The 14,068-nt window shown below is 47.4% G+C and overlaps 4 protein-coding genes across 4 annotated transcripts; 2 read left to right on the top strand and 2 right to left on the bottom strand.

Annotated features, from left to right (window-relative positions):
* Nucleotides 1-2,396: 2,396 nt before the first annotated feature.
* C8R40DRAFT_1049975 (uncharacterized protein) lies at nt 2,397-3,738 on the top strand (the record flags this gene model as incomplete). Its single annotated transcript, XM_046224599.1, has 3 exons — nt 2,397-2,674; nt 2,732-2,860; nt 2,907-3,738. 3 exons carry the CDS (start codon nt 2,397-2,399, stop codon nt 3,736-3,738), a joined length of 1,239 nt encoding a protein of 412 aa, XP_046084448.1.
* A 4,133-nt stretch (nt 3,739-7,871) lies between these two features.
* C8R40DRAFT_382162 (PUA-like domain-containing protein) lies at nt 7,872-9,161 on the bottom strand. The gene is made up of 10 exons (XM_046234879.1): nt 8,966-9,161; nt 8,831-8,905; nt 8,759-8,777; nt 8,665-8,711; nt 8,576-8,617; nt 8,501-8,517; nt 8,375-8,450; nt 8,207-8,320; nt 8,090-8,143; nt 7,872-8,036 (listed from the first exon to the last, which is right to left on the bottom strand). Exons 1-9 carry the CDS (start codon nt 9,016-9,018, stop codon nt 8,131-8,133), a joined length of 456 nt encoding a protein of 151 aa, XP_046084449.1. The 5' UTR covers nt 9,019-9,161; the 3' UTR covers nt 7,872-8,036; nt 8,090-8,130.
* A 169-nt stretch (nt 9,162-9,330) lies between these two features.
* C8R40DRAFT_1161628 (NAD(P)-binding protein) lies at nt 9,331-10,436 on the bottom strand (the record flags this gene model as incomplete). Its single annotated transcript, XM_046230146.1, has 5 exons — nt 9,331-9,751; nt 9,804-9,943; nt 10,006-10,048; nt 10,102-10,165; nt 10,205-10,436. The coding sequence occupies 5 exons, from the start codon at nt 10,434-10,436 to the stop codon at nt 9,331-9,333; spliced, it is 900 nt and encodes a 299-aa protein (XP_046084450.1).
* A 425-nt stretch (nt 10,437-10,861) lies between these two features.
* C8R40DRAFT_1172559 (Endonuclease/exonuclease/phosphatase) lies at nt 10,862-14,064 on the top strand (the record flags this gene model as incomplete). The annotated part of the gene is made up of 10 exons (XM_046231874.1): nt 10,862-10,901; nt 10,950-11,131; nt 11,179-11,309; nt 11,362-11,390; nt 11,436-11,831; nt 11,884-12,006; nt 12,059-12,114; nt 12,169-12,226; nt 12,279-13,239; nt 13,293-14,064. 10 exons carry the CDS (start codon nt 10,862-10,864, stop codon nt 14,062-14,064), a joined length of 2,748 nt encoding a protein of 915 aa, XP_046084451.1.
* Nucleotides 14,065-14,068: the final 4 nt, after the last annotated feature.

Below are 14,068 nucleotides of genomic sequence, written 5' to 3' on the forward strand. Positions count from 1 at the left end.
GATTGGCCAGAATTCGAAGAGTTCTGGGGCTTACCATTGTTGTTAGGCTTACCACCAGAGAAGGGTTTAGGCTTCGGCGTGAACGGCGCCGAAGAGCCAGATGGCTGAGAGTTGTTTTGCTGGTTCGTAGAACCAGTCTTAAAGTCCAAGGAACCCTTCTTCGGGTTCTGAGCAACAAAAGGCTTACCCGCCTCACGCTTTCTAGTTTCCTCGCGTTTCCAATAATGGTTGTCAATACGAAGAACCTCTTGACAATAATCGGCAAGCGTCGCCGGTTCGGGCAAACACGCCATTTCGTCCTTGATGTGTTCAGCTAGGCCTCGTCCATAAGCCCATTTCAGGGCAGCAGAATCCCAGTTGGTACTAGCAGCCAGGGTGTTGAACCGGATATTGTATTTCCGGATGTTCTCGGTTTCCTTCATCTTCAGATTACCGAGAGAATCTTCGGCCTCGCCTTGGGCATTGTAAACGCCAAAATTGTCCTGTAGCTCCTTTACAAGGGCCTTGAAGGACGACGTCCAGGCCGGCAGCGAGTCGAGATCCGGATCAAGGATATCAGGGACAAACCATTCTTTGGCTGACCCACTGAGATAGGAAAGGGTGTAGTTCACCTTCCGTTGGTCGGTGAAATACTTTGGACGGTCATTGAAGACCAGGGCGAGATTGACGAAGAACGTCTTGAGTTTTCGGGGGTCCGAACTGTCGAATACCTCTGGCTCCTTGACGTTGCTCTTAGATTCAGAGCTGTCAGAGGGACGGCCAAGAGCGGCGAGAACGGTACCAAGGGTCTCAATGGAGCCCTTGAACCCCAAGAGGAGTTCCAACATAGCATGTTGCTCATTGGGGATGTCAGGAGAGATAGGAGGACGGGGTCCACCAGGACCGCCGGGGTCACCAGGTCCACCACGCGGTAAACCGCCGGAATCGTCATCCAGGTCGTCATGATTGTTGTCGGCGCCCGCATCGTCGGGGTCGACAGGAGGGTCTTGATCATCGTGATCACCAGTATCCAAATCGAAATGAGGAGGTGGGTCACGAGGAGATTCAGATGCAGCTCTACGTTGGGGTTGTTTCCCCGTACGGCGGGCTATGGCTTGGAGAATTGGAGAATCAATCCAAGTAGTTGAACGGCCCCGAGCCGGAGCGACCACGGCGAGGGGTCAGAACTTGGACAGGTTGTCCGTCACCAGTGTACAAGGTGCTGTACTCAAATTGTTGTTCTTCTTCCATGGCTTCAGGAAGAGTCGACGTAGTAGGGACAGTGGCTGGACCGAAACCGCGATTACGGCGATGTGGTTGACCGATGGCAGAAATAGATTCGGAGAATGGGGCGAAAGATTGGGCTGTGGTGAAGAAAGTGTTTTCTTCGGAGTTAGCTCTGGATTGAGCTCGAGTTTTCGGAGGCATAAAAAATGATAGGTCAGTACGACGTTAACGGATTGAGTTTAATTATACTGTTAAGATCATGTACACCGTGTAACCGTGCCAAAGCCACAAGGTGTCTAAGTGTGGAAGACGAGTGGGACAGTAGTGAAGTTATTAACAACACTGCCGTTACGCCGTTAGTCCCCGGAAATCGAGAGTATAGAGGGAGGAGCTAAGTAGCAGCCAAGTCGGAGCGGCGGTATCGCCGATGACAAGGAGCGGGCCAGAGGACGTTCAAGTCCTAAGGTCGAGTAGAACGTGCTTCAAGGCGTTGAGCCTGAAGACTTAGAGAAGAGCTAAGTTGATCTAAGTTGATAATTAAACTGAGGAACTACAGTAGCATACAGGCAGTATTTATATCTATGGAACGGCGCATCTGTGCGGAACGCCAGACTAACTACTAGGAGCTATACGAGTAGTACCTGCAGGGTAAAGTAAAAGACAATAAGGAGGGACTAGAACGAAAGGGTATGTGTAGCGAGAAAGAACAATAAGAAGAGATTACAATAAGGAGTGGATCTTCGGAGTACCGAGCGGCGAAATGGAGGCCCGAGGCATGGACTTGACACCACCATTCCGACTTGGCTGCTCCTGGCTCTCTCCTTCTCTACTCTCAATCTCCAGGGACTAGTGGCGTAACGGCAGTGTTGTAGTAGCGCCAGAAGGTAGCACTACCTGCAGCTGCATGTGGGAGTTTTGAGGTAATAAACTCTTGCTGTTTGTGCTTGAGAAGGTGACCACAGCGTGAGGTTGGGTGGTGGGGGGAGAGCTTGAAGTCAATCTTGGAGGAGGGCAAGGGGGCAGTTCAGGTAGGGACATGGATATTTTGCGAAGTACGTCAAGGTCGGAGATCAGAGGCAATGATTACATCAGCGATTTCCCGGCAATTTCCTCTAAAGCATTATTTCTAAAGGCGGCTGTCCATTGTCCAAACTAAATTCTCAAATTTCAAGCTGCAAGCCTCGCCAATCATGACTCCTTCTCCATTGAATCTCAATCGTACGGCCAATTCTTCAGTATACACTTTAGCTACGGTCAACGAACGCCATGATGAGGAGAACTCTCCCCATGCTCCACTTCTCACTCCCTCAACACCTTCGTATGGTTCCACTATGCCTCGGTCGCCTGGGACATCCAGATCATCGCGGAAGCTTATTCTGAATGCAACGTTGAAGATGGCTGCTATATTTGTGGTCAGTACGGCAATTTTGGGAATCACACTGTGGCTTGCACTGCCAACTCTGGAAGAGTGAGTAAGAGTGTAGTCAACTTGTGAATGAATGTTCTTAGGCATTTTATTTTGCAGGAAGGACAGACCTATGTTGCGCATACCAAAATCCTTCGAACAACTTCAGGATCTCAATGGCCTTTTGAAAAAATACCGGGACATCTATCCCTACAGAATAGTGATATGTTATATCACCGTTTACTTATTGTATGTTTCTCCTCCTCTTCTATACCTCGGCTAATAGCCCTCCTAGCTTGCAAGCTTTTTCCCTTCCCGGTTCCATGTATCTTTCAATACTTGGTGGCGCAGTGTGGGGTGTAGCGCGCGCACTTCCTCTAGCATGCTGCTGTGTCGCTTCAGGAGCAACCCTTTGCTACCTTATATCATCCGCCCTGGGGCCTGCGCTCCTTACCATTCCCCGTATCAAGAAACATCTAGAAAGCACGGCCGCCAGGGTCCAGCGGAATAAAGAGAACCTAATCTCCTTTCTCATCGTGTTGCGCATTGCTCCTCTTCCTCCTCATTGGGTCGTGAACGTCGTCGCTCCACACGTAGGAATATCCATACCAACGTTCTGGATCAGTACCGCTCTAGGAATCTTTGGTGTCTCTGTCATCCATACGACTATCGGAGGTGGTCTTGATGAGATGACTAGTGCCGATGATTTTCATCTAATTAGTTGGAAGAATTTCCTTGGTCTTTCTGCCATCGTATTAGGGGTGATGATTCCAGTTGGACTGAGATATTGGTTCAAACGTGGAGGAGTTACTGCAGATATAGAGGAACAGGACGAGGATACTCCAAGTTCAGCCATGACGCCTACGCCGCGAAGCGCTGCTAATGGAGCAGTATTCCTCTATGATGAGGAAGAAGAGGAAGAAGAAGACCAGATTCTTGCTGCGGGAGCCACCCGTCTGGCCAACAAGTCGAAGGACGCTGATTCCCGCACCCAACTTTTGGCTTCCGAAGACGACATTGACGAAGACGATTACACATCTGAAGACGACGACGGCGATATCATTTTGGAAGCTGGGCCCTCTCTGAACGACTCAGAGTCAAAGTTACCCAAACTTGTGGATCCCTAGTCGACCACTAGTAGAAGTTAGAGTCGCTTTCTGTTCTTCCCGATTGTACTAATCACTTCGACCATGCTCACTGCAAGACACATTTCACCACATGCTATTCACGGACCGTATACATACTTTATACTACAGTGGGTCTGTGCAGCGACTACTACCTTTCATTCTTTCATTCGTATAATTGTACATACCATAATCACTGCTTCCTCTCTCCTTATTTCTACTGTTACATGAAATGGTTTCTGGATTGCATGTTGTCACAATTTTCCTCTCCCATGTATGTAATTGCAAGCTATTTATTCAATCCTTCCTTCCACGTCGTTCGGCGCTGCCGCAATGGTTACTACGACCGTAACCTCAATCTAGGTGTTCATTGTTCGGAGGTAAATTTCAAATACAACGGAGTTCTTCCCATTCTCTTTCACCATTAACTTACCAACTCAAGTTTGACTTTCAGTATTAAATCAACTTTCTGTAGCTCGTGGATCTCAAGGCGAAAATGTCAGTCACACTCCCCTTCGATATAAATAATAGCTAATATCATCATATCTGTTTCTAATCAGGCCATTGCCAGATGAGCGACCTCGAGCCACAGTAGCCAATCTCATAGGTCGTTTCGAGCAACAGAATAAACGGCACTCCCTCTCAGCTGCCTCGAATGCTTCACCTTCAAGAAGTTCAAGCGTAGTGTCCAATATCACAGGTGATTCTGCTAAGGAGGAAGTGAAGGAGAAACGGGAATGGCCTCCAAAGTCCGCTGCGATACCAGATAGTAGTTCTCCTCTTGCCCCGCCAGCTCCTATCTATGGTTCCGCGTTTTGGTCCAGACCAAAAACCGCAGCAGCAGCAGATTCCCCTTCCAATATCACTTCAGAGATTGGTAAAACATCCACCAACGTGTCGTCTTCACCTACAGATAGACCTGAACCTAACGTACCTGCTGAGCCACCATCTTCCCCAACGCCCCAGCCTCAGGCAGTAGCACCTGCAGTGCAGAGTCCACGCGCGACCAAAACAGCCGCTCGTACAACGGTCAAGCACGCAGCGACGCCGCGATCCAGTATGACACCCATCAACCTTCAGCATACTGGCCAGTCCATGACATCCACTTCTTCGCCGAAGCCAAAAGTGGTACCATCTACCCCGAAAAGCTCTCGCTCTAGTGGCGTTCCCACAACACCCTCTTCTATACGCCCAAAGACCCCCGGATCTGTTGCTGCAGGTAGGCCCAAGACTCCTGCCATACATGCAAATAGACCCAAGACTCCCAGCTCCACCACACCCGCAAGTAGACCTAAAACTCCATCTTCTGGTTTATTTGCGCCTACTGCTGCATCTCTGGCCAGAGCGCGTACTGGTCCGCCGCAGCCTCCTGCCCCGACACGAAAGGTTACGCTCAGCAGTGCAGCGGCCGAAAGACTCAGCAAGCCTACCGCTGCTTCTCTGTCCAAAGCGCGATCCGCCCCGCCTGTGACACAGGTAAGGGGTACACCCTCCACAAGAGGTGGCACAAATGCGGCAAAAGGAGGTGTCAAGTCAAAGACTGCTGCTACGACAACCTTTGCCAAGAAAGCCGCACCTGCTTCAACGACAGACCAATTTTCTGCGCGAAAATCACCTCACCACGGAAATGGCGAAGTGTCTCACGAGGAAAAAGAAGTTAGGGATGCATCTGCAGAAGAGATTCAACATACAGAGGAACCTGCAGAAACAAATCAGGACGATCCTCACGATGGAGCAGAAGCACATGAGGAAAAGATGCATGAAGATGATGTTGAAATTCACGTGGAAGAGCTCCGCGAGGAGGGAGATCCCATCGTAGAATCTGAAGCTCAGTCTGAAGCAAAACCTCTTGAGGAGTCGTCGCCGTCTGAGCACGGGTCTGCTTCACAGTCGGGACCCTCACCTGCCCCTTCTACTCATCATCTAGACGAATCGTCGCCGGATTACGATACTAGTAGCGCTGGGGGTGAAGCAGAAACTTTGTCAGTTGGGAATGCATCCGACATTCCTCCTCCTTCCCAAGAGGAAGGGAACGATATCGAGGACATGGTCAATCTTCTCGAATTTGTCAAGCCTCGTCCGATAAGTATGGCCAACATTCCTGATGAGTTGGATGTTCACGAGATACCTGATGAGGAGTAGGACAATATATCCATTCGTCTTAATACTCCATCGTGTCGCGAGGCTGCGATGACGAATGAAAGACAAAAGGAAAAGAAAAGAAAAGCAATCACAAGTATACATCGAATTACAAACTCAGAAAACCATCGCTTTCCCGGAATCGTCGTGCATACAATTTACCCTCTTCACTGTATCTTACTCAATCATATACCTATCTCACTTAAGTGGTCTTTCTGTCGCAACACTGTATGGTATACTTTCCGACATTATGCATGGGTAGGTCATCCCTTCTCATTTCCATACATTTTTTTTCTTCACTACTGCACTTTTGTTATTGCTTTTCTTTTACTTTATTCAAGTACTTTCTGGGTTTGACTCAACTTAACTTTCGTTCTCCTCGTATTCGGCTCTTCACATTCTTCGCGCTTTCGTTCTGCTTCCAATGATCAATGCTCACTCTCTTTTTTTGATTTCATAATATGACTGGATCTTTCATTAGACAATGATATACATACGTATATTGTACTGCCTTTGATCAGGAGGGCCTGAGGAGGGCTTAGTACCAAAGATGACTCGGACATCAATGCTATAAACAATTGAAGCAACATATATCTATATACTCCAGAACGTGGATTAGCAGCAATAGGTAAGCTCACCGCAAACTCGACTAGTGTGCTTAATTACAGCGATGAAGAAGGTCATTCTGTAACTCCACTCGGTCGCATTCGCGTTTCCTCCACCTGTATCATATATAAATCATGCAACAGCCCACTCCAATCGAATTTGGACAAATTCGTCTGAGGCTGGTGCTCTAACAGCTGCAGCCCTGGATAGGGGATGGAAGAAACGGATGATAGTGGAGGTCCCATAGGAACAGGCCTTAATTCTGAAGGCAGAGATGTGATTGGGTCAAGGTTCGGGGATGCGGAATTAACGGAAACCACAGCTTTATTGGAAGAGGTGGTAGGGACTGACAACGAAAGCATGTCTGGGTTCTCGTAGCTTCGAAGACGCGATGAAGATGCGAGATTATGGGAAGCCAAGGGAGCTCGAGAAGAAACAGTAGAGGACTGAGGAGCAGATGGGTCATAGGAAGCTATTGGAACATCAGGCAAAGAGGCGGGTGGTGATATGGACCGGGCTGTCTCCGTACGACTGGAGACAAGCTGTAAAGGAGACTGTGCCATAGATGAGGTAATGATACCAGAAACTGAAGTTTGGTAAGCGGAATTGTCTGAAACTAATGTCGCTTCAGGGACCGTAGCTGAGGCGGATAATGACACGGACATCGGAGGCGGATTGACAGTTGGAAGTGGATTGTCATTCCTCGCCACTGACGAAGCGGCATCGGAGGGGGAAGACAGCGAGGGAGCGACACCAATTTTTGAGGAAGAGTGCAATGCATGTAAAACATGGCTTTCACCGAGGATCCCTTCCTGTCTATCTGGTGTATCCAATTTTCCTCCACGCGTCGATAAAAGAGAAATTGGGTTTAAGGGAAGTGACCTTCTAGAATTAATTTTCTGGGGAGCGGGATGAGGAAGCTTCTTGGTACGGGGAATAGATATGCCAATTGTTGCCCCAATTCTCCTGTTCTCGTCATCACTAAACAAAGAAATGGCATCCTCGTCTGTACCAAGAACGGGGCTCGAAGACGGAACCAGTCGTCGTTGCCGACGTTTTCGTTCGAGAGGTAGGTCCTCATCACTAGAACATCGCAAGACAGAAATTCGTTTCCGTTTTCTAGAGGTAGCAGCAGACGATAAAGGCTCGTTGTTTGGAATTGCTGCGGGTTCCTCACCCAGCACATCGGATTCTTCTTCCTGTTTCTGATCTACTTCTGACACATACTCGCTATCATTTTCGAAAGCTTCTTGCTCATTCTCGTTCGAGTCGACTCCAGAAAATGTACTGTTTGATGGAGAACCTTTGACAGAATCTGCTTTCTCGCTGTCGTCAATTTCGATCACCTCCGGTTCGTGGTCCTGTCTTCTGTAGTTCTGAATATGGGTGCCATCAGAGGAAGGAGAATTTGTTCGCCTCGAAGTAAAGGATTTGACTTCCGCGGTCTCGCTCTCATTATCGGAGCTAGAATGAGAGTGGGAGTACTGCTTGGGCCTCTGTGAGTGTAGTGTGGTGGGCGATCCTGCGGTCGGTTGTGGTAGTGGAGGTTGCCCTTTCTGTCGCTAATAATGCCATGAGTGTATACCAAATGGAATCGCATAATTCTTACCACAAAGAGAAACTTGCATAAAAGTTTTCCAGCTTTTCCTCTTACTTGAATCGCCTGGTGAAAAAAAATGGATGAGAAAGTTGTCAATACAGAGGCTCTAGGATGATATTCACGCACTTTTGCCACTCGATATAGGCCATCATAACGGTAACCCCAACTAGGTGCATAACGGGAATGCAAGGTATGACCACGAATAACACGAATGGGATATCTATCTGGTGCACAGCTGATCTGAAGAAGTGTCAGCATCTATGAAGCATTTAGTTATAATGGTTCATTTCCTGCACCTTCAAACTTCGGTTATTTTTGTTTTTCCAATCCTGGTCTGCTATTTGAGGCCCACCGCCGTTCTTCCGACCACCTACAGAGCCATTACAATTTGCGAATCAGAATGAGAAGGGGACATCATGCCTTCACCAGTATACCAACTGTAGAGAGTAGATCAGTTAATAGATGCAAGATAGGAGAAGATATAACCACACTAACACTCGTTCTCCATTGTCTTCATCGTCTTCATATCCGCCGGATCTGACAAAAATTGATTTCATGCGGAGATCATAATCTTCGAGGCTCACAATACAACAGAGTATGCGCCGTACGTAGCATTTCCGTGGATACCGGCCTGTGAAGAGATAAGTCGAATTCTTGTGCCACTGACCATGAACGCACTTGTGTGGGTCCGTGAAGCCTAAGGACAAAGTAAGTTGTAAGCCCATCTCGTATATTGTGAATGAGACTAACCCTCTGTCACTACACTCCTGCCTGCTGCTCAATATTGTGCCTACTTCAATCCCAGCTACTTTCCCATAACCGTAACTGCATGAATTTCTGTTTATAAGACACTAGTAGTAGATACTGAACATGGATGGTCATCACGTTTTCGTTTGCTTCTTGTATCGGTTCTTGAAGATATTTCTTGGATCGGGCATAAGAAGAAAATGTTCTAACAGCGTTCTGGTGTAGTCAAGATCAAGTGTACTGTAAATAAGAGCGCCGCGGGGCGTGTTTGATAAAACACTGAACAGTGTTGATTCCTGGAATCGGCCTTCACGCGCACGTGTTAGTCCACGTGAACATCGGGGAATGAAATTATCTTTCTCCCTTCTGAAGTTGAAACTACAAGGCAACTAGAGACTGGTGGACATTTATTCGATCAAGAAATTATACAGTTGTTCCTATGAATCCTGCCGCCACGAGGGGACTGACTCTGCCTCCGCATTTCTGTTCATCCCGCATATACATCATTTATCAATATGTACCCAATCCAGAAGTCTTTTTGCTTTTGCGCAATCAAAGAAACCCTCCATTCCACTCACATCGAAACCATCTTTGATTGGAACATCCGGCCAGTATTTCACCCGTAGCTCTCTGGAATCGATTGGGCAATACTGGCTCGTACCATCCCAATAAGCATGCTTCGGAGACGCGATAAAGAACGCTTCGTGTCCTGACCATTTTCCATTCTCTTCCACTACAGCACGCAGAAATGCATCTGCTGCTGAATCTTCCTGCACATATCCCCACAGATCCTGTTTGATACGGCCACTTGGGTCCTTGCAACTGGCTAGAGTAGGGTCTGGTATCGACCAATGCAAACGAAGACTGGCAATCCTCATCGCAGGGTAACGTCGAATTATGCTATCAGCTTGTATCTCGCATATCCTAATGCATGCCATGAAGAAGATATATCAGGGGATGAAAGTATGGTACAGACAATTTGGAAAGACCGTAAGGCTCGTCAGGGAGACATGGATGCATTTCGTCAAGCGGAAAGTATCTGAAATCACACTTCTTGCTGTAGACCATGGTTATAACATTGACTGAGGATGCTTGAGCGATTCGTTTGATTCCCAGCTGCTCCATTGTAGACATCAGGAGACCGCAAATAGGTGTACCGCACACAATGGAACACAAACCTCTGCAGCTCCGCGAAGAACATTCCAGGACGCGACAACATTTCTGAAGATTCAGTCAAAATCATTTGAGATCCAGAATTATCCATGACAGCTCACGTATTGTGCGTCGCAACAACAAAGTCACCCGGATTTGGATGTGCTACACGCAGATACTCAGTTTCTGAGCATTCTTGAGCAATAACAGACTCCGACTATGGACCTGCGAGGTGTATAATCCCTTCACATCCACGAATGGCGGCCAATGATGCCTCATAATTTGTCAGATCGACCTGGAGATAAGTAAAATTGGACGCTTCTTGGGTTGTAAGCAAGTTGTCTGTGAAAGGACCGTCTGCAAGATCGAGGCCGACAACACTATGGTCGCGTTGAAGAGCAAGCTTGACGACTCGCTTGCCAACCCCGCCGTTGCAACCTGTGACAACAAGCTTCATAGTGATGAAGAAAGAACATATCAACAATACAAAGGCTTGGTTCGATAAAGCTGATTGGCTCTAGATTGGCTAAACATATGATTAAGCGCCCCTTGCTTACTAGAATCTAGATGGTTAATGATGCTCAGTATGCAGGCGAAGGAGTAATGCGACGCCCCGAGTGGAACTGAGCTGCTTAGAGTCAGCGTGCATTGTTTAAATGCTCCCAGTTTTATTCACGGACGAAATTATCTTCGTGAAGTAACACTGACAGCGGCTGTTTCTTCGGCGCTTAAAACAAATACTATAGCTTTTGTAATTGTCTTCCATGAGATGGCCTGCACTTTTCCTCAGTCCCCTTGATTCTGTTGTTCCTTTCATCTGTGGCTCTTGACTGCGCTCCTCCATTGACGTTTTGGCTTCTTGATATAACTTACAACATCGAGATGTCGCGGAGACCACAACTGACAGTGCGGACGAGAGAACGTAAGAAAACGGAAATGCTTAATTCTCAATGCTCAACCTTCTATATAGCTCAACAGTCAGTTATTTCTCGTCTTCAAGGCCTCTTTCCAACATCCCCCAACGCTCTTTCCGGTATATCACCTTCAGCTAATGATGACGCCACTCTACGGCCGCCTCAATCTTCGACTACTGCTCCCAAATTTCTCAAGATTCGCATATTGACTTGGAACATGCATGATTCAGTCCCAAAGGTAAGACCTCTTACAACGTCTTGAAAGCAGGATGCTTATGATTGCAGGGCGATTTGGAAGAACTTCTTGGCAAGGTTCCTCCATATACCTCTTCCTTCTCACCCACTTCCTCTTCGTCGTCTCCAGAATTTCCTCAATTAGATGCGGATGCAGAACACCCTTATCATCTTATCCTTGTGTGCGTCTCAGGCGTCTTTTTCACAATCACGTATGTACTGAATCCAATTTAGAGCTGGACAAGAATGTCCATCCACATCTGGTATGTGGTCATAATTCGATGCAAAATACCGTTTTAACTTTTCAGAAGGAATTCCCATGGGTCTCGGAGCTGGATTCAAACTCAAGGAAGATAAGGACAAAGAAGAAAAACCCCGCTCATCCAAACCAATTCACGGACAAGAATCTCTTAAGTACAAGAAGAGTAGTGGTACCGACGAGTATACCCAAGAAACCGCAACTCATAATAGTGGATGGACATCTATTGTAGAAGATTGGCTGTGTCATGGCGGTTCCATGGCTCGCGCTGCTTCACCTACAACATCAGACATCGGCGTACATAAACCGTTGTCTCCTCGAACCGTATTGACAGTGAAAGAATCAACAGCGAAACAGGGTCCCTACCAACTGCTCTGCAAAGAGCGGCTACTGGGAATCTATCTGGCAATGTACGTTCATCGAGATCTCAAACCTTTGGTCGAAAGTTCGTATTGATTCCAGTGGGATTGCCTCGCTTTCGCTAAACAATGTACTAGGCACTTCTAAAGCTTTCGTGCCGGCTGGATTATTGGGTGGTCGATGGGGTAACAAGGGCGGAGTAGGCATCAGTGCTAAAATTTATGGAAGATCTTTCCTTTTCCTGAACTGCCACCTCGCAGGTGCGTATGCTGTTTTGAACATCGTATAACACAATCCTTACTCCGACCTCAGCTCAAGTTGACAAAGCCAATCTACATGATCGTCTCAACAATTTCAATAAGATCAAAGTGCGTATTACCATCGATGTTCAATGATACTTGGTTTATTCGTTCGCCGTACAGACTGAACTTTCCGTAGATGATTTTCTCTCAAGCGACGATCCGCGTGTCATGGCGGAAGGTTGATTGTTCTTCTTTGTTCACATCACTAACACTAACTAAGACGTCTACAGATCTAACCGACAAGTTTGACTATACCTTCGTTTTTGGCGATCTGAATTTTCGCCTTGATATCTCCAGGCTTCATGCGGACTGGCTTATCTCCAGACAAGGTAATTCATCTAAAGTTGTATTCATCCAATCAGGCATTTACCCAACTTCAGATTATGCTCAAGCGCTTGCCTTTGACCAGCTTAAAAATTTGATGGAGCACGGTCGAGCTTTTGTCGGTTTCAGTGAGGGTGTTATTATGTTTCCTCCAACATTCAAATACGATGTAATGCGCACCTTGAAACGCAACAAGCATCGATCTGGCCACAGACCGGGTCAGCTCCGGTACCCTCATGAAAAAGCACGCCGCTTGACTGAAGTCGATGAGAAAGAATTGGACACAGTGGAGCACGAGCTGAGAATTGACGACGAGGATGGAGACCAGGAGAGTGACGGCGAAGACGAGGACAGGGAAGAGGACCCAGATGCAGAAGGGGAAGGGGAAGAGGAATCCACATCACTAGCCTCGTCTATCTGGACATCTATGCATTCCAAGGCAATTACCGAACAACAACCCGACGAAAGTTACTTTAGCTCCACACCTAACATGATGCGCAGTGCCAGTGCCCCCGGAAGTCGAGCCTCTTTATCTCTCGCTGCTCACAAAGCGAAGACCAAGTGGCGTTCTTTGTTATCACCCACAGCCCCTTCGAGCCCGACAAAGTGGCTCAAAAAACCTCCTTTCTTAGAGCAACAGCAGAATCTTCTTACAAGGCTCCAGAAGCGCAAAACTCAGCAATCTGTTGAAGACTTGAAATTAGGAGGCTCTGAACCCGAGATAAGCCCCGATGCTGCTTCGTCGCATACCGCTCAGCGTAGCAGGGTCAACTCTTCCAAGTCGCAAGTACCGAGTGATGATGACGATGTTTCTCAGGAGGATAAAGGGGTGTATGATTCGTCTCATAAAAGACGTGTTCCCGGCTGGTAGGTTGTCTTCTGTCAATATGTGACCCCAAGCTGACGACTGATTGTATTAGGTGTGATCGAATCCTTTTCAAAAGTACTGTACAACCCAATCCAGAGGTTGAAGCAGATGTGGCTGACAATTCTGTTCGCACACGAACTAAGATGGGGCAATTTTTTGCAAATGCCTTCCGTCCACTATCAGCTCGATCACGGAGGGAATCATACAGCTCTTTATCATCGCTAGTTCATTCCGTTGCCTCATCTGTATCGAATCACAACAGTGCCACACCTACTCCGAGAGGCGACTCTACACCTTCGTCAGTGATACACTCTGCCGACCTTCTGGAGCAAGTAGCCCCGTTTTCAAGGTTTGTCTATGGAAATTCAAGCCCCCTTCCGTTCGACACTTCCCCTAGCGAAGTCATAACCCCAGCTGCTAACCAGCTTCCCTCTCATAACGAACATGGCTCCTCTCAAGTCAAGAGATCATTTTCATCCTCTTCTCGAAAACAATCTAAAACTAATATACTTGAAAGAAATCCCAGAAGAGCATCGACATCTGCCCCTCCCGTTCCCCCCGATTCGTCACCTTACAACGCCCCTAGAGAGCACGTATCTACTCCGTCAAAATGGAGGTTTTTCCCCTTCTTATACCATAATTCGACATCGAGCAGCTCTACAGATATAATCTCCACGCCTCCAACTGACATCAGCATCAATGTTCCTAGGCGAGGCGACTTAGTTTGTCTTAGTTATGATACCCTCAACGATAAAAGTATGAGACGTTTGGAAGGACGGAGTGACCATAGACCCGTGATAGGATCCTATGCAGTGTATCTATGATCTA

The sequence above is a fragment of the Lentinula edodes genome (genome assembly GCF_021015755.1).
Source record: "Lentinula edodes strain Le(Bin) 0899 ss11 chromosome Unknown C8R40scaffold_26, whole genome shotgun sequence".
In the NCBI taxonomy this organism is placed as follows: Eukaryota; Fungi; Basidiomycota; class Agaricomycetes; order Agaricales; family Omphalotaceae; genus Lentinula; species Lentinula edodes.

Coding starts and splice junctions, on each gene's coding strand:
- C8R40DRAFT_382162 (XM_046234879.1), bottom strand. CDS start 9,018: ATGCCCGATCCAAGAAATATCTTCAAGAACCGATACAAGAAGCAAACG. Junction 8,906..8,965: donor TACAAGAAGCAAACGAAAAC/GTGATGACCATC, acceptor AAATTCATGCAG/TTACGGTTATGGGAAAGTAG. Junction 8,321..8,374: donor AATAACCGAAGTTTGAAGGT/GCAGGAAATGAA, acceptor ACACTTCTTCAG/ATCAGCTGTGCACCAGATAG.